The sequence below is a fragment of the Thalassophryne amazonica genome, chromosome 1, assembly GCF_902500255.1.
Source record: "Thalassophryne amazonica chromosome 1, fThaAma1.1, whole genome shotgun sequence".
NCBI lineage: Eukaryota > Metazoa > Chordata > Actinopteri > Batrachoidiformes > Batrachoididae > Thalassophryne > Thalassophryne amazonica.
Window position 1 is genome coordinate 100,948,451 of NC_047103.1, and position 22,283 is coordinate 100,970,733.

Genomic DNA, 22,283 nt, shown 5'->3' on the forward strand with positions numbered 1-22,283 from the left:
GCCTTCAGCTTTCAGGCTCCTCTCCTGTGGAACCAGCTCCCAATTCAGATCAGGGAGACAGACACCCTCTCTACTTTTAAGATTAGGCTTAAAACTTTATTTTTTGCTAAAGCTTATAGTTAGGGCTGGATCAGGTGACCCTGAACCATCCCTTAGTTATGCTGCTATAGACGTAGACTGCTGGGGGGTTCCCATGATGCACTGTTTCTTTCTCTTTTTGCTCTGTATGCACCACTCTGCATTTAGTCATTAGTGATCGATCTCTGCTCCCCTCCACAGCATGTCTTTTTCCTGGTTCTCTCCCTCAGCCCCAACCAGTCCCAGCAGAAGACTGCCCCTCCCTGAGCCTGGTTCTGCTGGAGGTTTCTTCCTGTTAAAAGGGAGTTTTTCCTTCCCACTGTAGCCAAGTGCTTGCTCACAGGGGGTCGTTTTGACCGTTGGGGTTTTACATAATTATTGTATGGCCTTGCCTTACAATATAAAGCGCCTTGGGGCAACTGTTTGTTGTGATTTGGCGCTATATAAAAAAATTGATTGATTGATTGATTGATATTCCTCATGCTTCATATTCCATGTGTTTGCTTGGCTCCCTGCTGCTGCAGGGCAGATCACATGTACTGTATAATCCATGTTGTCTTTGTTGCTGTGTTGAATTGATTACTTTATGTATGATTTTCACAGTGTTTTGTGTCTTTCCTCAGTTGTTCATGTGTGGTAATATTAGCTAAATATACTGTTTTTTTTTTTTCTGAAAAAAATGCAAGCCTCAGACATTGTTTTGCTGCAGTTGATAATGGCCCTTTATTTATTTACTCTAACATTACAGTACACAGTTGTTAGACATGACTATCACCTATTACATTCAGTGTACTTTACCTTGTGATTTATATCCCATCATCCTTCTCCTCACCCTTCCTGCAGGTTGTGGTCTGCTTTGGGTTGAATGGTCATTATGCTGATGCATCTCTGTAGTATCAAGGTTAGTGTCCCCCACCTCCCACCATATTTCTCTCTGTCTGGTTGCCACTGCCCAGCATGTCTGTAGGGTTCAGTGGGTTATTGAAGGTTGATGTCATGTCAGTGTACTGTGTATTTACAGTATATTTTGATGTATTTTTGGTATATGTGAACATATTCATGCCAAACAAACATTCAGAGGATTCATAGTCTCGCCCCGAGCCATCATCTCGACACATGTTGGTGAATATTGCAAACACAGCAACAGTGATTAAAAATTATTATTTGGTTAATCACAACAAAATGCAATAAAAAGAAGTACCTATACTTAGAAAATACTCAGTTATAAACACACTTGTACATATCTTGAGCATACAGACCAAGCTTATTGGTCACTACAACTTATAAATATATAAGATGTGCTTGAGATTCCGTCTGATAAATTGGCAGCTAATATAAACAGCAGTGATTTCACCTACATGTGAGTGCCGCTCTTGTGGTGACCTGTAGGAGGTGTTCTCATCTGTTTGTAGCCTAGATTTTCTGCGTCTTTGTTTATAAACTATCAGGTTTTTATTAGTTTGTGTAAGGATGTTCTGCCATGCTTATCAAGCCTAACAATGAAGATATTCTCCTTCCGACTCTGGCAGTTGCGCTGAACATCACTCAGGTTTGTTTGTCAAGAAAGGTAGGATCCAATATACAAGGGACTTTCTCCTGGGATTTAAATCAAGCATTTGCATAGTGGACCTAAGCAGCTTAGCTAGTCGTGGAGTGTCTGATCATTCTGACCTTTTCGTCGATGTCAGTGCTCCGACACAAAGTTTTAGGCATCTTACTACTCCTGGTAAACAAACCAGAAAGAGAGGGAAAATGGGCGGAGTGTGGCAACGACTAAGAAAATTAGTGAAAATGAAACGTCTTCCCTTACCAATATTGCTGGCTAAGGTTCAACCTTAAAGAATAAGACTGATGAACAGCAAATGTGTGTGGCCTCTATACACAAGTTCAGGGACGTTTGTGTGATGGCTTTCACCGAGACGTGGCTGACAGACACTGATCTGGAGCCTACCGTGGACATGGATGGTATTCGTGATTTTTGTGGAGCATGTTTTTGGCTGTCAAAAAAATCTTCCATGAATGTCACGCTCCACCCCCATTTCACCTCATGTCATGGAGGTTGCAACTGAGCGTGTTGATCCGTTTTGATTAGTGGTGATCCTTAATAGAGCGTGATAGCGTTCTTCTCTGACGTGCGCATAATTAAACCCTGCTGCACCACATTCAGTGTCATTGCTGCAGTATGCTGAGGAAGGACAGTGACGCCAAGTCGGCTAAAAGTTTCATTCCAATGCTCCTCAATGTGCTCCTGCAGGTGTTCCACCTGCTGCTGCTGCTGTGCCTGATGTTTGGCTAAACGAGTGAGACGAGAGCCACGTGGAGTCACACATATGGCTTTCTCCGTCTCCTCCTCCTCTCTGCGCTACTTGATGCCACAGAGCCCAACTAAGCATGCAGTCACAAAGTTCTTCTGCTGTGGATTTTGAGGAGCAAACTGGAGCGAACTGAATTGTTCAGCAGCTGATGGATGAATATGGGTGTGTGTGTGGAGAGAATTCGCCTCATTCACAACGATGCGCTGTTCCGTGCAATAGAGCGGAACAGTGTTGAAATGTTGAAATGACTAAATTAAAAAATGATTTCATCATGAGGTTTATGTCACATTAACAATTACATTGCAGTCATTGTTAAATTATCTCCAGTTGCATTATAATAAACATTTGTATTTATTTACAGTGTCTGTTTTTCTGGTTGAAATGAGATATGAATAATCTACCAGACTTAAAAAAAAATGTACAAATGCTATTTTATTTGTCTAAAAATAAATGTGCAGGTTTCCTTATGTTAAACAAGAAATCATTTAATATGAAATAACAGGTAAGTTATGGTTTTACTTTACAGATGAAGAAAGTTTTCTAAAGAAACTTTTATTTATTTATTTATTTTTTACTACTTTAATTACAAGTGTTATAAACTTTTTTTTTTTTTTACAGGAATCAGAAAATAATTTTGAGGTTAAAAAAAAAACATTTGCAAGGATTTTTCTTCAGAACACTGCTCTGAATAAATGAGCATTCCTGTGACACGTTTCTGTTTGTACAGATCAGTGGTTTCTGCCACTCATCTTCTGTGTTTTGGTCCGACACATCGTTTCTACTGGACAGAGCGAAGCTACGTCACAATTCAGAGTGGAAAAAGTTGGATTGGTTTGAACTTTGACCGTAGCAGCCTGTTGATAAGTGGCAACACGCACTCCCGGCAGAAGTGTCGGTTTAGCTCGGCTTTTGACGCGACACTTCTAATGCGTCTAAAAAGTGACACGTTTCATTAACAATAATGCTTTTTAGACCAATTTGTGAGGCCTCTGCTGCTTCCAAAGCCTGCGGTGTGAAAGGCCCATAACTGGTATCGCTCTGCCTCCCACACTGGCTACTACTGTTCCTCTCATTCTTTATTCATGTCCATGTTCATTATGACAGATTTACCTGTGTACTGTCCAAATGGATTGTGTCACTGCTTTTGGGGGGAAGGAATGTTTCTGTTGTTGTGTTTCTTGTGTTGTGTACAATGTTGTGGGAATCTGGTGGTGCTTTTAGATATCCTACTGCACAAATTTTCTTTTCTAAGGATAAATAAAGTGGAACTTGAACTTGGATATGAGCTACCTGCAAATAAATTGATAACAGTTCCAAACAGAACAATGGAAAAGACGGAAAATCAAGTGTGGGATGCAGCAATTCATATTCATATGTGGCCAGCCTCACTGATGCAGTAATTTTAAAAGAGCTCATTGTAAAGTTCACAAACATGATACCTTTTTATTCTGAAATGTTAACCAAAAAGTTTAGTCATCCATGTGTGTGCTGCAGCGTTGTCACTCTTTCTTTCTGCTGCCAGTAGTAGGACGTGTTGCCACCAAGCTAATTACAAAAGTTGAAGTTTTATATGAATTTGTGTTGCTATTCAGTGAACATTCCATCTGGGAAATCTTACACTACCATTGTTGATTTGAAATCTGTACTTAGTGAAGTTTTATGAGATGTCGTCATTTGTTCAAAATCGAACAAATTTAAAAATTTAACATACTGAAGGCAGTCTGGCACAACACGTCAAAAAAGAAATCACTGAATGTGCAGAACTTCAACTGGCTCAAATTGTGGCTCTTACAACAGGTAAAAACATACCAAATCTTGAATTATTTATTATATTCTTCTTTGCTTAGGCCCATTGATGTGTACGGATGACCCATCATATGAAGAAAATGACCCATTACCTCAGGCACTACAGCCCTGGTCCCACCAAATAATGAAGAGTGAATAATGAACATGTTTTTTTTTTTTTTTTTGGTACGAATCCAGTTATTCAACAATCTTGGGAGAATAGTAGCTCTGAGAGGCCCTTAGAGGCAGAATATTTGGCGAACGTGGCTCATCTAATGTGGTGCTAATTTCAAGAAGTTCAAAATTTAGCAACAACAGCATGAGGCAGTTTGTGTATGAGGTACTACAAAGACAAGCGAGGATTTTAGAGGCATGTTTGCAGTGAGGATGAGGCTGGCAAAAGGCCATTATCCGAGCACCTGGCAGCTACGAGGACCGGAAAGGTTATTTTGGACAGGCTATTTTGGCTCAGCCCTCTTGCAGACGACAATTCCACCTGCTTTGTGTGCTGAACGCTGTATATAAAATTATTATTTTGTAGCAGATTAATTATTTTCTGTCAGTTTGGATGTTGAAAACACCACTAATCGCTTCTGGAATCACAGAGGACATTTCATTTGCAGCTTTTTTCCTTTCTGTCTCTCATGGAGAATGTATTTGGAACAGCCTAAAAGGTAAATTATTTGTAATGTTTATATTGTAATTGCTTGGTAAAACAGTTGCATGTTCATTCGTTCTTTATAAGCAGCTGTAAAAGTATGTTGATAATAGATTTGACATCTTGTTATAATGGATCAGATGAGGTGTGTTCTGTGCATGCTGATGCAATGACTGGCAGTCAAGACGAGCATTTAGGCAGAACATGAGTTTGCAAAAGAGCAATTTTACAGACCATAACAGATGAACACAAAGTTAAAAGTTGGATTATCGTGTCAAAATTGCTGTAAGGTGCGGAAGAAATAAAGCCAGTGAGAAGAAGCACAGGGGTGACTGTCCAGGAACCCATGATTTGGTTCTAGCTGGTCTATGGATGTGTGTTGAGTTGTGGGGGTGTTTTTTTGTTGTTTTTTGGGAAGTGATCCACACAGTTGCGGGTGTATATAATTATAGTGGCCACCTCATGTGTTTTTTTTTTTGGTCAGCTGGGTGAACGTGTAGAACTGCTGCATTTAATGACTCTGGACTGCAGTACACCCACTGGACTGTGCAGGAGCATCTTTTTTTGGACTGCGTTTAAAAAAAATGTGACAACATCTTGAATAGATGCTGTGAATTGAAAACCCACACTTTAAAGGGACCAAGTGTGGCAGGGCTGGAGGTTTGGACCAAACCCATGCCTAAATGTGCACATTTCATGGCGCTACATGGATCATATGTGGCTTGATGTGGATCTTATGCGGTGACATGGGCCATTCGAGGCTGGACAGGGCTCAAATGACAGGTCAGTGTGGCTCATTAGAGGCTGATATCTGGCACATGGTACTTAGATGCACATAGACGCTTCTTCACAGCAGATACATGATAGATTTATACCTGGATCATTAGTCGAATAATCACTGACAAATACATATGTGGCTCATTATTCATGGCATTATTTGGTAGGACCGAGGCTTAAGGGTCCATTGAAAATTAAGTTTAATTTCAATCTGCATCATTTCATGTTATATATGTTAGGGGAAATATTTGTTTATGCTAAAATATTGGTCATTATTATCACTTTACCGAGGCGTTGCTAGGCCGGTAGTGTAGATTTACGTCAACGCTATCTGGCTATACCTGCCCGCTGTGCGTAAACAAATGACGTCATAGTGCACAGCCCAAGAACTGTCCGCAGAGGAAAACAAAAAGGCGAGAAGTGCGTGTTGCTCCCAATACGGATGATTTTCTCATGGATAGTCCAACAAAGAACAGCAGCCAAAGCAGCCAGCTTGACGAGGACGCACTGGCGAATTTGGAGAGCAGCACGGTACCAGCTAACACGACAAAATCCACCGAGTTTGGAATGTGCAAGTTCCGTGACTGGCTCGTGCGGCACAATATTGAATGGCACCTGGATGCTGTTACACCACCAGAACTAAATGAGACGCTGCAGCACTATTATGCTGAGGTGAAGAGTAAAAAGCCGGGTAAATCGCTCACCCCATCTACACTGACTCAGCTAAGGGCAGCCATTCAACAGACCGTGAGCTCTGCACCTTACAGCAGGGATTTTAATGTTATCAAAGATGGCGCCTTCACCACAGCCAACAAGATGTTCGTTACTTGATGCAAGTTATATTTTGCACAGGGAAACAAGAAGCCAATGCACAAACCTCCTATTGGTGAGTTGGACATGGAGAAAATTGGAAAATATTTTTATTCATGGCATTCTGATCCCATTGTACTAATTGAGCGCAACTGGTTAAATCGCTGTTATTTTTTTGGCTGACGTGGCCGTGAGGGGTGGGCCACCATGACTAAGGACACATTTACTACTGCAACGGATGATCCTCAGACTTGATTGTGAGGATCTCTACTGGCCTCTACTGGTGGTTGTCTCTCACTGCGGTATTGTATCACTTCCTGTTCCGGAGCACAGCGGTGTTTTTCTGTATCTGTTAGCTGTTTAATCTGCGCAGTTAGATTGATCTAGTTATCTAGATTACGATTTGTTTCCCAGTGTAATCTTTACGTGCCTTAACTAAAGCACTCCTTCTGCTGAATCACCTCTAAATTATTTACACATTATTCACTTTGCGTGTTTTTAGGAATCCGCTAGCTTAGCGCAGCTACTAGCTCTTAGCCGATTTAGCATGGCGGCTTCTCCTGTCTCTCCCGCACTTTTCTGCTCTGGGTGTGAAATGTTTAGTTATTCCTCGGCCTCCTTTAGCAGTAATGGTACTTGTAATAAGTGTAGCTTATTTGTAGCTTTGGAGGCCAGGCTGGGCGAATTGGAGACTCGGTTCCGCACCGTGGAAAATTCTACAGCTAGCCACGCCCCTGTAGTCGGTGCGGACCAAGGTAGCTTAGCCGCCGTTAGTTCCCCCCTGGCAGATCCCGAGCAGCCGGGAAAGCAAACCGACTGGGTGACTGTGAGGAGGAAGCACAGCCCTAAACAGAAGCCCCGTGTACACCGCCAACCCGTTCACATTTCTAACCGTTTTTCCCCACTCGGCGACACACCCGCCGAGGATCAAACTCTGGTTATTGGCGACTCTGTTTTGAGAAATGTGAAGTTAGCGACACCAGCAACCATAGTCAGTTGTCTTCCGGGGGCCAGAGCAGGCGACATTGAAGGAAATTTGAAACTGCTGGCTAAGGCTAAGCGTAAATTTGGTAAGATTGTAATTCACGTCGGCAGTAATGACACCCGGTTACGCCAATCGGAGGTCACTAAAATTAACATTAAATCGGTGTGTAACTTTGCAAAAACTATGTCGGACTCTGTAGTTTTCTCTGGGCCCCTCCCCAACCGGACCGGGAGTGACATGTTTAGCCGCATGTTCTCCCTGAATTGCTGGCTGTCTGAGTGGTGTCCAAAAAATGAGGTGGGCTTCATAGATAATTGGCAAAGCTTCTGGGGAAAACCTGGTCTTGTTAGGAGAGACGGCACCCATCCCACTTTGGATGGAGCAGCTCTCATTTCTAGAAATCTGGCCAATTTTCTTAAATCCTCCAAACCGTGACTATCCAGGGTTGGGACCAGGAAGCAGAGTTGTAGTCTTACACTCCTCTCTGCAGCTTCTCTCCCTCTGCCATCCCCTCACTACCCCATCCCCGTAGAGACGGTGTCTGCTCCCAGACCACCAATAACCAGCAAAAATCTATTTAAGCATAAAAATTCAAAAAGAAAAAATAATATAGCACCTTCAACTGCACCACAGACTAAAACAGTTAAATGTGGTCTATTAAACATTAGGTCTCTCTCTTCTAAGTCCCTGTTGGTAAATGATATAATTGATCAACATATTGATTTATTCTGCCTTACAGAAACCTGGTTACAGCAGGATGAATATGTTAGTTTAAATGAGTCAACACCCCCGAGTCACACTAACTGTCAGAACGCTCGTAGCACGGGCCGGGGCGGAGGATTAGCAGCAATCTTCCATTCCAGCTTATTAATTAATCAAAAACCCAGACAGAGCTTTAATTCATTTGAAAGCTTGACTCTTAGTCTTGTCCATCCAAATTGGAAGTCCCAAAAACCAGTTTTATTTGCTATTATCTATCGTCCACCTGGTCGTTACTGTGAGTTTCTCTGTGAATTTTCAGACCTTTTGTCTGACTTAGTGCTTAGCTCAGATAAGATAATTATAGTGGGCGATTTTAACATCCACACAGATGCTGAGAATGACAGCCTCAACACTGCATTTAATCTATTATTAGACTCTATTGGCTTTGCTCAAAAAGTAAATGAGTCCACCCACCACTTTAATCATATCTTAGATCTTGTTCTGACTTATGGTATGGAAATAGAAGACTTAACAGTATTCCCTGAAAACTCCCTGCTGTCTGATCATTTCTTAATAACATTTACATTTACTCTGATGGACTACTCAGCAGTGGGGAATAAGTTTCATTACACTAGAAGTCTTTCAGAAAGCGCTGTAACTAGGTTTAAGGATATGATTCCTTCTTTATGTTCTCTAATGCCATATACCAACACAGTGCAGAGTAGCTACCTAAACTCTGTAAGTGAGATAGAGTATCTCGTCAATAGTTTTACATCCTCATTGAAGACAACTTTGGATGCTGTAGCTCCTCTGAAAAAGAGAGCTTTAAATCAGAAGTGCCTGACTCCATGGTATAACGCACAAACTCGTAGCTTAAAGCAGATAACCCGTAAGTTGGAGAGGAAATGGCGTCTCACTAATTTAGATCTTCACTTAGCCTGGAAAAAGAGTCTGTTGCTCTATAAAAAAGCCCTCCGTAAAGCTAGGACATCTTTCTACTCATCACTAATTGAAGAAAATAAGAACAACCCCAGGTTTCTTTTCAGCACTGTAGCCAGGCTGACAAAGAGTCAGAGCTCTATTGAGCTGAGTATTCCATTAACTTTAACTAGTAATGACTTCATGACTTTCTTTTCTAACAAAATTTTAACTATTAGAGAAAAAATTACTCATAACCATCCCAAAGACGTATCGTTATCTTTGGCTGCTTTCAGTGATGCCGGTATATGGTTAGACTCATTCTCTCTGATTGTTCTGTCTGAGTTATTTTCATTAGTTACTTCATCCAAACCATCAACATGTTTATTAGACCCCATTCCTACCAGGCTGCTCAAGGAAGCCCTACCATTATTTAATGCTTCGATCTTAAATATGATCAATCTATCTTTGTTAGTTGGCTATGTACCACGGGCTTTTAAGGTGGCAGTAATTAAACCATTACTTAAAAAGCCATCACTTGACCCAGCTATCTTAGCTAATTATAGGCCAATCTCCAACCTACCTTTTCTCTCAAAAATTCTTGAAAGGGTAGTTGTAAAACAGCTAACTGATCATCTGCAGAGGAATGGTCTATTTGAAGAGTTTCAGTCAGGTTTTAGAATTCATCATAGTACAGAAACAGCATTAGTGAAGGTTACAAATGATCTTCTTATGGCCTCGGACAGTGGACTCATCTCTGTGCTTGTTCTGTTAGACCTCAGTGCTGCTTTTGATACTGTTGACCATAAAATTTTATTAGAGATTAGAGCATGCCATAGGTATTAAAGGCACTGCGCTGCGGTGGTTTGAATCATATTTGTCTAATAGATTACAATTTGTTCATGTACATGGGGAATCTTCTTCACAGACTAAGGTTAATTATGGAGTTCCACAAGGTTCTGTGCTAGGACCAATTTTATTCACTTTATACATGCTTCCCTTAGGTAGTATTATTAGACGGTATTGCTTAAATTTTCATTGTTACGCAGATGATACCCAGCTTTATCTATCCATGAAGCCAGAGGACACACACCAATTAGCTAAACTGCAGGATTGTCTTACAGACATAAAGACATGGATGACCTCTAATTTCCTGCTTTTAAACTCAGATAAAACTGAAGTTATTGTACTTGGCCCCACAAATCTTAGAAACATGGTGTCTAACCAGATCCTTACTCTGGATGGCATTGCCCTGGCCTCTAGTAATACTGTGAGAAATCATGGAGTCATTTTTGATCAGGATATGTCATTCAAAGCGCATATTAAACAAATATGTAGGACTGCTTTTTTGCATTTACGCAATATCTCTAAAATCAGAAAGGTCTTGTCTCAGAGTGATGCTGAAAAACTAATTCATGCATTTATTTCCTCTAGGCTGGACTATTGTAATTCATTATTATCAGGTTGTCCTAAAAGTTCCCTAAAAAGCCTTCAGTTAATTCAAAATGCTGCAGCTAGAGTACTGACGGGGACTAGAAGGAGAGAGCATATCTCACCCATATTGGCCTCTCTTCATTGGCTTCCTGTTAATTCTGAATAGAATTTAAAATTCTTCTTCTTACTTATAAGGTTTTGAATAATCAGGTCCCATCTTATCTTAGGGACCTCGTAGTACCATATCACCCCAATAGAGCGCTTCGCTCTCAGACTGCAGGCTTACTTGTAGTTCCTAGGGTTTGTAAGAGTAGAATGGGAGGCACAGCCTTCAGCTTTCAGGCTCCTCCCCTGTGGAACCAGCTCCCAATTCAGATCAGGGAGACAGACACCCTCTCTACTTTTAAGATTAGGCTTAAAACTTTCCTTTTTGGTAAAGCTTATAGTTAGGGCTGGATCGGGTGACCCTGAACCATCCCTTAGTTATGCTGCTATAGACGTAGACTGCTGGGGGGTTCCCATGATGCACTGTTTCTTTCTCTTTTTGCTCTGTATGCACCACTCTGCATTTAATCTTTAGTGATCGATCTCTGCTCCCCTCCACAGCATGTCTTTTTCCTGGTTCTCTCCCTCAGCCCCAACCAGTCCCAGCAGAAGACTGCCCCTCCCTGAGCCTGGTTCTGCTGGAGGTTTTTTCCTGTTAAAAGGGAGTTTTTCCTTCCCACTGTAGCCAAGTGCTTGCTCACAGGGGGTCGTTTTGACCGTTGGGGTTTTACATAATTATTGTATGGCCTTGCCTTACAATATAAAGCGCCTTGGGGCAACTGTTTGTTGTGATTTGGCGCTATATAAAAAAAATTGATTGATTGATTGATTGATAGTGGTCAGGAATATGTATATATGCAGACAATGGAAGTCACCAAGAACCACCAGGGTGGTAACAAGCAAGCAGAACAAGACTATTGTCAGATACCGCTTTTTTGGACACACGGCACACGCTCACCCTCCGATGAATGTGTTTGTGTACAAAACCAGCTCTCCGTGTCTGGGGTCCGACCTTCGTTTCTCCACGGGTATTACCCGGCAGGGCTGCACAAAGGCTGTTCAAGCTGGTGGTGAGGAGATTCGTCTAGCCGCTCACTGCCTCCATCCGGACGTCCACCCCGCTGACGCTGATCTCGCACCCCGGTCGAATAGCCTTCTCTGGAACCAGGATGCGAACCGGCCACGCCCATTAACGGCAGCTCTCCTCTTATGGATCAGGGCTCTTGGAATGTTGCTAGATTTTGAATTTAGTGACTCGTACAGCGAGTCCCCAGGATGTGTTATTTTCATTAAAAAACCAGACTAACCTTTTAGAGCCTTTTTGATGTTGTACACCCAATAAACTTTAACTTTTACACCTTAAGAAGCACTTTAACTGCATGATTGGAAATTTATTGCAGGTTTTGCAAGTGCCAACAACATAATCAAAATAGGTTATATGATGATAATTTCACAACAGTAATTCAAGTATAATTAGAATATTTAATTCAATAATTCTGTCTGATCTTACTTTGACTGGGACTGGATTGACTTCTTAACAATTTTTCTAGGAGTGAGGGAAGGAGGTTTTTGAGGTTAAAGTCCCCAGCTCAAAGAACTTGATTTCCTCTTCATCAGCTATTAATCATTAGCTGACCACGATCCTTGTGTGATGTTGTAATCCTTCAGGAAGTTAATCCACATAAGAGTTTATTCCTTCTTCAATCAACCAAAAGTTGATCTAATCCATTCTGGTATGCTGTGATGTTCCTTGAGAGAGAAAACGTTGAACATTCCCCACTCAGACTTAAGGCCAGTGATTATTCTCCAATGCTCTGCTACTCCGTGACTGGACGGCCTGAGTGGGAGTTGAAAACTCTCTCAAATGATCTCTTATGGCTCCAATCCTCTCACTCCACGATTCCAATTGCTGCTCACAAGATGGTCAAGTCTTGTGATCTCCTCATAGCAGAGGAGAAGTGGCAACAGCACCTCTCCCTGGAAGAATAACCCCGTTTTCTGGTGTTTCACAGTTTATATATGTGCTTGACTCTTGTTGTCTTCAGATGATCTTGGTTACCATGGGGACGCTGTTGACTCAAAACCTCCTCCCTTCTCTTTCCCTTACTGGAAATCTTCTGCAGCTCCTTACCAGTAACTTATTGCTCAAGTTCCTCTTTTCTGTTAACACTTCAGCTTTTCTGAGAATTCATTCTTTTAAATCATTTCTTTAGAATCACATCAATCATATTCAATCATTTCATTACAACTCTCTTTTACATAAAACAATTCATATGATCATATACAAACATTTTCATTCCCTATTATTCATTTCATATTTTACCAACATCTTAATCATTTGATCAGTTGTTTATCATCAGCTTTTCTTGCCTTGCTTGCAACATCTTCACTTCCTCTTTTCCTCTGACTCTGCACTCTTTATGAAAAACAACTCATATAATCATTCATTTCACTTATTTGTAACATACTTTTTCTAATCAACTCTTAATTTTAACACATTAATACTTCATTTAATCATACTTGTCATGTTAGAATCATTTTTAGACATTACTTTTAAACACATTAATCCTTCATTTGATCATACTTGTCATGTTAGAATCATTCTTAGATATATTCCATCGTCTTCACCACTGAGTTCATTCTGTGGGCCTCACTTACTTCTGTAAGGTACCAAACACTGTGCAGTTTAATCCAACAGCATGTATATTAATCCCATGGCACGTATTATATTCCAAGATGAAAACAAGCCGAAAGCAACCTTAAAGTCAACTTTCCTGACACCCCCTCCATGACTTGAAGCTCTGCCGATCTCTGTATACCTCCATAAAAACATCCTCGTCGTCGTCGACAGGGTGAAGGGTGACCACTTCTTTTTCATCCACCATCGGAGACAGAACAGGAGGAGCTGGAGTTGAACGACACTAATCCAGCACCACGTACTCCTCTCCGCCCACCTTTAGATTGCTGTCGGCGTCAGAAGGCTGCTCGTCCAGTAGTGGTGATTGTGATAGTAATCCCAATGGAGACGGAGTTGCCTCATATTCCTGAGATGATAATCCGTCAGGGAACGATGGTGCGCATGGTGAAGTGGGGGTGACGGGTGTATAACACGATGTAATTGGTGTAGATGGCCGTGGTGATGTATCCTTCGTTTGAGGTGAAGCTTCAGCGTGAATATCCTCAGGCTCGGGCTGTTGAAGGTGTTCATCCAGGAACACCTGCGTGAGGGCCTCCAAACACCAGTTCATATCCTCTGTTTGCACTCCAACCTCCGCAGTGCACTGTGGAGCTGAGCGTGGAACTGGTGGTAATGACGATCGGCAAGATGAGCTGTGGCAAGATGAGCTGTGGAGAATCTTACTCCCGTAGGATACATCCACATTTTGGTAAACACGGGGCAATACATATATCCTTCTGGAGACACTATAGTGTCAGATCGTATTTGATCACTCAAGAGAGAATGCCAGATCATGTCTGCCTCAATCTCAATTTTTATGTATGCATCTGATGGTAGCTGAGGCAGAAAAGATGTATCCTTCCGTCCCACTATTCCTCGTGCCACTTGAACAGCGAAGTTGCTGCTATAACACGTCGGGCACCACAGAGTCGGTGTTATCTCCCAGAAGTAGAGCGCTTGTTCCAGGGTGGCTTGACAATGAATACATCTTATATTCCCCTATAGCGTAAGAGGAAACATTAGTCTTTTAACTATTATATTGCAAGCAAGCAAAAGTGTTCGTCGGGATTATTCAGATGTACGCCAGAGCCGCCTCATGATCACCATAGGAGAGTGGGACTGTGATGACGTTCCCATTCCCGCTGTAGCTGAAGGAGCTGTACGTGGGAAGCAAGCATCATAGGTTGTAAACCATAACAGCAGGAGTAGTTGACTAACCATGTTGGGACATGTCCAGCTCTCCACAAGTTCTCTTATACTCACTCGATTGGTAAGCACTGAAAGCCGAGATAGGCATGTCCAAACTTGTCCTCTAACATTCTGAAACGGAGGTGTTCCTTTGTCTCGCTTCATCAGCGAATCGGTCGTGATGCGCGAAGCCTCCGCCCGGCTTTCCATGACAAAATCTCTCGTTAAAAGTGAAATCTGCCAGAAAATGGCTGATGTCCAGCTCTTGTGATAACCAGAGAAAGAGCACATGACGGTCTCGTATCCACAGAGCCATCAGCTTAGAAATGATCCAGTGGTTTGTGCCGCGACGTCGTAGCTCAGAGCGCGGCGCACCGACCGTCCTTAAAGCGGTCCTTAAAGCTGTAGTTAAAGTTCTTATTCTCTGTGAAGCCCGTAAAATTTTCACAGAAAGCCAGATAAATTTTTTCAAATAGTTTCCAGGTGCCTGTCTCTAACAGCTTCTGAAAAAATTCTGATGGAAAAAAGTCCTTTTCATTCCGCCATTTACAGACAATGAAAATCCGACGAGGGGGCGGGACCACTCCTTCCACAAGGCGTGCTCACAGGCGAATGACGTCACCGACAGGCGTGGAAAAAAATCACGCATGCGCATGAGGGTTCAAGCATGTCTGACGTAAAAACATATGAATGAAATCCATATAGCTTTTAAAAAAAATAAAAAGGACCGTTACTTTATGGACACACCATGTAAAAGTCAGAATTCATACCAAAACACCAGTAACACAAGTAAGACACCTCCACAGTCTGATACACATATTCAATTTACCCTTAGCTTCACTTTCCATCCTTTGCTATTCTCATTGTCCATATCTACTATCACATAAGGTCTATAGAGTGCACAAACCTCACCTGAAGCTTTTTTTGCTTTTGAAAAAATGCTCTGATATCCATCACTGCACTGCAGGCTTGGTTTGCCACTTACTGCCAACAAATAAAAATACAAAATGAGTTTTATGATTTATGCCTTTTTTAGCAGGAATTTAAATTATTCATGTATTATCATGCTGTGCATTAAACTTTGTGGTAAAGTTTACTGTCTTAATTCTTAAATGCTTAGTTAAGGAGCTTAACTAAGCATTTAAGGTCAGATCTGTGTACATGGTATTTGATGTAGGAGAGTGATTTGTTCATGGAAGCTACACAGACTGAAGGGCCAGCACCATTTAGTAGCTGACATGAGGATTTAGCTGAAAAAAAAAAAAAAGACAACACCGAATCAATCTTACATTTGACCACGCACAGCGCGCACTAATTTGTAGAGCAATATACTGTGTTTTGCGATAGCTAGCTAGGTGAGTAAAATAAGCACTTTTCAGAAAGTTGCACTTGCTCTTCACATTCAGAGACATCAACTTTATGTCTCTGAATGGCTTTATTTTACAGATAAAAGCCTTCATGTTTCAAAAGTTTGCTCAAATAAGCCGCAAAGACGGTGTGAGAGTGACGAGTCTCTCATTCCCTCACAGAGAGAGGAGGAGCCAGCGAGAGAGGAGAGGAGAGAAAGAGAAAAAGAAGGGGAGAGAGAGGAGAGAGAGCGAGAGGGGAGGAAAAAGTGAACAGCAGACGCTACACGCTGTTAAAAAAAAAAGCAGCGAAGCAATTTTAATCAACGATCATCTTCACCACACAGCTCAGTGAAACAGTAACGTGTGAAAAATTGATTCAGAAAGTTTTTCATCCAGGATTTCATCATTAAAAAGAGCAGATTTACTCCTGTACTTCTTGCAGAAGTATTTTTTTTATTATTATTATTATTATTATTGTTTCTGCACCAGTGACACCAGATCAAATTACTTGTATGTGCAAACTTACTTGGCAATAAATTTTATTCTGATTTGACAATCAAATCAGTCCAGATTCCAGCTCTTGTTTAAACAAGCCAATTAGGGGTTATATTGTTTTTATAAAGTATGCAATCCCACTCAGAAATTAACTGTCAACATGACAGAAAAACTCTGTCTTACTGGATTAAAGGTACAGTGTGTCATTTTTGAAGAGGAGAGCAAATGTTATGTCCATCAAATATTAATGTGTTTTTAAACTTTTCAATGTTATTTATTTTATTAACTTAGACAGAAACATCCAAAAAAGAACTTTGATATTATAACATAAGTGTCATTTTGTGTCTATTATTCTTGCTTTCAGTGCATCTAAAACCAGTCAACAGCACCACTAGACTAAACATTTCTGGGGAGAACCCTGAGAGAAGTTGGCTGGATGACCATCTGATTTCCATGAAAATTTCCAGAAGTGACGAACAATCATAAAAACTTGGACCCATAACATTTTTTCACTCCATAAAACTTTCTGAACAACTTTAGACAATTTTTAAAATGACTTGGCCATGCTTGCCATCTCATCATTGAAATATAGAGTAAAAAAGTCAATTTTGAAAGTGAATGTTCTCAATTCTTGATACCTGTATTGCTATTCCCTGTGTACCAGAATTTAGGAAATATATTTTTCTAAATGTTTCTAGTGTCTGTAGCGTGGCATATTGGAGTGTAAATTAGCAAAGTGACCTTTTCCAGGGGTCAAAATACATTTTTAACCTACTTGCACTGGTGCTAGTAACAAAAAAATTACTTGCACCAAAAAAAGCACAACCAAAAGAGTCAGTCTTATATCAACCTTAAAACTCCTCCTCTGATGTATCAGACTGTTCTCTGGAGAGAGTTTGCCGCTGCTGCTGCTGCTCTCCCCTCAGTTTTTTATTTCCACGTGCGTGCGCGAACGAATCGTCCATGAAGATTATTTTATTTATTAACTACACAGATGTATAATAAAACAAATGGTGACTGATTTATAACACAATTATGACAGAGTTTCAGGGGAGAGAGAGCAAGGAACTACGGAGTCCTGGAAGTGTCATCTCAAAATGTTTTGCATGTGGAGAGAATGTGCGCACGTTTTATTATATTGTGCGCACGTTTTATCATATTGTGTGCTCATTTTATTATATTGGGTGCTTGTTTTATTATATTGTGCGCACGTTTTATGATATTGTGCGCACGTTTTAAGCATCGTTTGAGTAAAACAAGGGCACGATCTACTTAAACGTGGCCACAATTTGTAAAACGTGCACTCAAGATTGTCTTGACACATAAAGTTTGGCTATTAGCCAACAAACCAGGAGACAGTGTAATACATTTCCCCTTTAGAAATGGATCTGGTCAGAGTGTATCATCATGGTTTGGGTGCACAAGGACATTAATTAATTCATGGGCTCAATTAAAGGAAAACGTACATACAAATTATGGCCAGAAAAAAATAGCACTTTAAGTGACCTCTCCTGGGTTCCGTAAAGGAACAGCAGAACTAATCGTCCATGAAGATAATTTTATTAACTACACAGATGTATAATAAAACAAATGGTGACTGGTTTATAACACAATGATGACAGAGTTTCAGGGCAGAGAGAGAGCAACCGCAGCCAGCCAGTTTTTTTTTTCTTTTCTTTGTTTACATGTGCGTGTGAGAACACAATAAATAGAGCACAGCAACTCGCTCCGTGTGTGAGAGTCAGGGAAGATGAAGACAACACACTGGAAATTATTTTTTTCCTTATTTATTCCTTTATTGGTTTATTTTACTGGTGCTTAAAGTTGATAAAATTTGGATAAAGTTACTTGCACCATTGCAAGTGCATTATGAAATTACATGCACCGCTCGAATAATACGTGCACAAACTAGCACATGCACATACTATTTCGAGCCCTGTTTTCTGAGGGAATGTCAAATTCCCTAGTTACTGTCTGTAATGAGCTGTCTCAGAGAAAATCATGCGGGGTGGTGGCAACTCCGATTCTGATGAAAACACGACAAAAGTTAAAGTGAGCCAACTTTTTATGTACGCGTTACGTATTGTGTATCTCAGTAAAAAGTGATAATAATGCAAATAACATGCGTTTGTCGTGCGGTATGCATTTTCTGAGTCCCTCCGTCCATGCCATTGCCCGCAATGACAGATATTTGCCCTCGTCTAACTCGGGTGAATATCTGTCATTTTGGGCAACTGGGCATGAACGCCTGGCCTCTGAAAATGCATACCGCCCTCCAAAAGCATGTTATTGTATTATTATTTGTCTGATCATAACGATTCCAAATGCCATAGAACCATACGGATAAAAGGTGCAATTTATATTCCAATGCAAGTAATATGTGATTTTTTTTCTTCAAGAGGCATTTTTAACAGGTGTGACTTATACTCCAGAAAATACAGTACTGTTCCATTAAAATGACCCATTACTGTTTCTCCTCTCATCCATACCATGATACAATACAATTTGAATACATCTCCAATGCTTCTGACCTTACGTCCCTTCTAATTAGTGTATATCTACCTTGCTCCGAGTCATACTGCTAACATTTTAAGTCCCAACTCTCACTTTCACACACTAAATTTCCTCCTCCTTCTATTCCTTCTGGATAAACTACTTCTTCCTCACCCAGTAATAGCCTAATTTGTGCATGCACCCTGTTTGACAACAGCACCGGTAGTAACCCAGGCCTCAACTGGTCTGGATCTGGTATGGAAATTTGATTTGTAATCTGCATCCTTGATTTGGCAAAATTTATGCCAGACATCCTTCCTGATGTAACATGACTCCGCATTTGTCTGGGCTTGGAAATATGAGAAAGAAATAGCAAACAAAAGTAAGTGCAAGAATCACTGCAGGTTTTCCTTATTTGCATTTTCCATACTGTCAGGTCGGACGGCTGTCTGGCAACCGTAGAGACTGGACCCGCAAAGCAGACTCCCAGACTTGGGGTAGGAGCAGGAAAAAGCATGGTATTTATTCCAGGGTTAGGTTCAGTGCACAGGTGGTCAAGCAGTGGAGCAGAGGTACAATTGGGATCGGACAAAATGCAGTCATGATCAAGCAGGGGTCAAGACACTAGCAAACACAGTAATCAAAGACGAGGCAAAAGGCGTGGTCGAGGAGAACAGAGCAATAATCCGTGCATGGCTTAACAAAAACAGGACTGAGAACAAAAAGCTGGAATGTGTGCAAGAAGCGACAACAAAGTGGCGGTGAGCTGTGAGATTGTGATGGTTTAAATGAGCAAACGAAAATTAGGGTAATGTGAAGCAGGTGTCAATTTGGTGCATGTGAAGGAACAATCTAGAAAGCGGCGTGGCTAGTGGGCAAATCATATACATGGACAAGATAGTGGGGAAGGGACTGCACAAAGTGGAGTGATGTCTGATACTAAGATATGTGAACAGGTGCGGAGAGTGTGAGTGAATGGAAACACTAAACTGACTGAATCAAAGTGATGGCAGGTGCAGGGCGTGGAGTGAACATAATTAGCTGGGCGTGAGGAATAACAGGGAACAATGAACAGAGCTAAAACAGAATATAATATTTCTATGAACAGGAATTAAAATCAGACATGAGCATGAGAGCTGAACATGGAAAAATAAGAACGTAAACACTAAGACAAAAATAACTGGAAATGACAAATGACTGAAGAATACAATAAAGAGAACCAGATGACAAAATCAACAAGCAAAGACTAAATAATAAACCAAAAGCAAAATCCAGTATTAAAGTACAACAGAAAATAACAGAAATGAGAACAGCAAAAATAAACAGATGACCACTAAATGATAAACAATAAAAACACAACCTGGCAGAACTAGAATGGAACTGACTATGGCAGAAGTATAAAAGTAACAAAGAAACAAAGTGGCAAAGCAAAATGGAACATAGAATGACGAAAATAAATGACTAATAAAGCAAAGCTGGGGCAGACGAGGGGCAAAATAAAGAGGGAACAACAGAACCAAAGCCCTGATCAGGGCCGGGCATGACACATACAATCCATACTTTTTTTCTGATTTTGGGTTGTAATTCCAGATTTAGTTCCCTATCTTTACCAGTTTGGCATACGAGGTCTGTTAGAAAAGTATCCGACCTTTTTTTTTTCTTCAAAAACCATATGGATTTGAATCACGTGTGATTGCATCAGCCAAGCTTCAACCTTTGTGCGCATGCGTGAGTTTTGTCATGCCTGTCGGTTGCGTCATTCGCCTGTGAGCAGGCTTTGTGTGAGCACTGGTCCACCCCTCTCATCGTTTTTTATTGCAAATAAATGTCTGAACAATTTGGAGCTTTGCTGCATCAATTTTTTTCCAGAAACTGTGAGAGACCTCCAGGTGGACACCGTTCGGAAAATTACTATGGCTTTCAGGGACGATTTTATGGGGATTACACAGATTAAGGACTGATCCAGACGGTTTAAAGACCGCCCACAACTGCTGAGAGCGCGCCGCGCTCCAAGCGCCGATCGACAGGCTCAAACCCTGCTGAAACAACCAGATCATTTCCAATGTGAAGGCTTTGTTGATCCGGGACGTCGTCTGACTTTCACAAAAAGGCATAAGGCGTGGATATCAGCACTTTTTCGGCACATTCCACTGTTACAGGAGTTTTTTTCATGGAAAGAAATGTGGAGGGACGCGCCACGGAGCCGTTCATAACGTGGCACAAAACCACCTCCGTGTTGGTCTCACAGGACGGCTTTCAGGTGGATTTCAGATGGCTCTCGGTTGCTTTTCAGTCATGTGATTATCCGAGAAATTGAGCATGAGCTGGACATGCCCCAACATGTCCCGTGAGGCTTCATCACGGTGTTGCCCACGACGCGTGGAATTCCGCTCCTCTTTCCATGACAAAAACTAACAGTGGAATGTGCCGTTCATTTCTAAATTGGACGCTTTTGAAATTTAATGAAAATGCACATTTAAGCTTAATAGTGTGACAACATAGTCTCACTTTTCTTTGGGAAATCAAGATTGTAATTTTGATAATATGATCTTAAAATATCACAGTGATTATTTAAATATTTGCTGACCTTCCTTCTTTCAACAGTATTTTTTATACAGCTTGTACCAAAGTGTCTTTTCACACACTTTATCCAGGTGGATCAGTCAGGAGTTGTGTGTTTCTAAACCAGGAGAACCCTTTTCCATATTCTTTTGCCACATGTTGTCTTGCAGAATTTGTACCAGAATCGGTTCCTGGGATTGGCAGCTATGGCCTCCCCGACCCGCAGCAATCAAACACGCCAGCGCTGTAAGGATGTGTTTCGTCTCAGCTTCAGTCCAGAAACCTATGCTGTCACAGAGCTGAACCAGGAAGCCTTCATGCTGGGGCTGTCACGGTCCACCAGTGACAATGATCTAGTCTCTCCAGATGCCCGCTCCACCCTCACCATCAGCTCCTCCTACTATACCATAGGCCAGTCTGAAGACCTGGTGATCACATGGGATATCAAGGAAGAAGTTGATGCTGGAGACTGGATTGGAATGTATCTTCTTGGTAAGAAAAATGTGCCATAATGGCATTTAACACATTCCTTACAATCTATGTAAGCACTTACATAGTAGGTGGGTATCACATACATTTTCATTTACTGAGCATTATTCAAATGTCACACTGTGGTTTTATCAATTGCACCACTCTCTTCAGGTGAAACTTTATCTGAGAACTTTCTGGACTATAAGAACAGAGGAATCAGTGGATCTCACAATGGACAGATCATTTGGAAAATTGACTCAAGCTCCCAATTCACCAACAGTAAGTAACAAACAAGACTCCATCTCTAAATGACTTTGAAAGTGGCACTGGAATTAGTTCAAACCATGACACTGGCTTAAAGTAATTATAACTGAAGTTATACTCTTCATTTGTGTGACTTTTGCTGTCTTGCATATTATTGTAATGATACTAAAGGAACACACCCAGACCAGACTGTCATTCCTCCACCAAGCACCAACAGTTTGATTTGACAATTGGGAAGAACTGAGAGCTGGTTTCAGTTTATGGAGAAAAATAACCT

General features: G+C 41.1%; 1 protein-coding gene across 1 annotated transcript in view; it reads left to right on the forward strand.

The window, feature by feature from the left end:
* Positions 1-913: 913 nt before the first annotated feature.
* Positions 914-22,283, forward strand: part of LOC117512783 (E3 ubiquitin-protein ligase HECW1) — a 521,859-nt gene continuing 500,489 nt past the window's right edge. Inside the window, exons 1-3 of the mRNA XM_034173001.1 lie at positions 914-979; positions 21,442-21,763; positions 21,914-22,021. Coding sequence (XP_034028892.1) covers positions 944-979; positions 21,442-21,763; positions 21,914-22,021 — 466 coding nt within the window. The 5' untranslated portion in view covers positions 914-943. The remainder of the gene's footprint in view (positions 980-21,441; positions 21,764-21,913; positions 22,022-22,283) is intronic.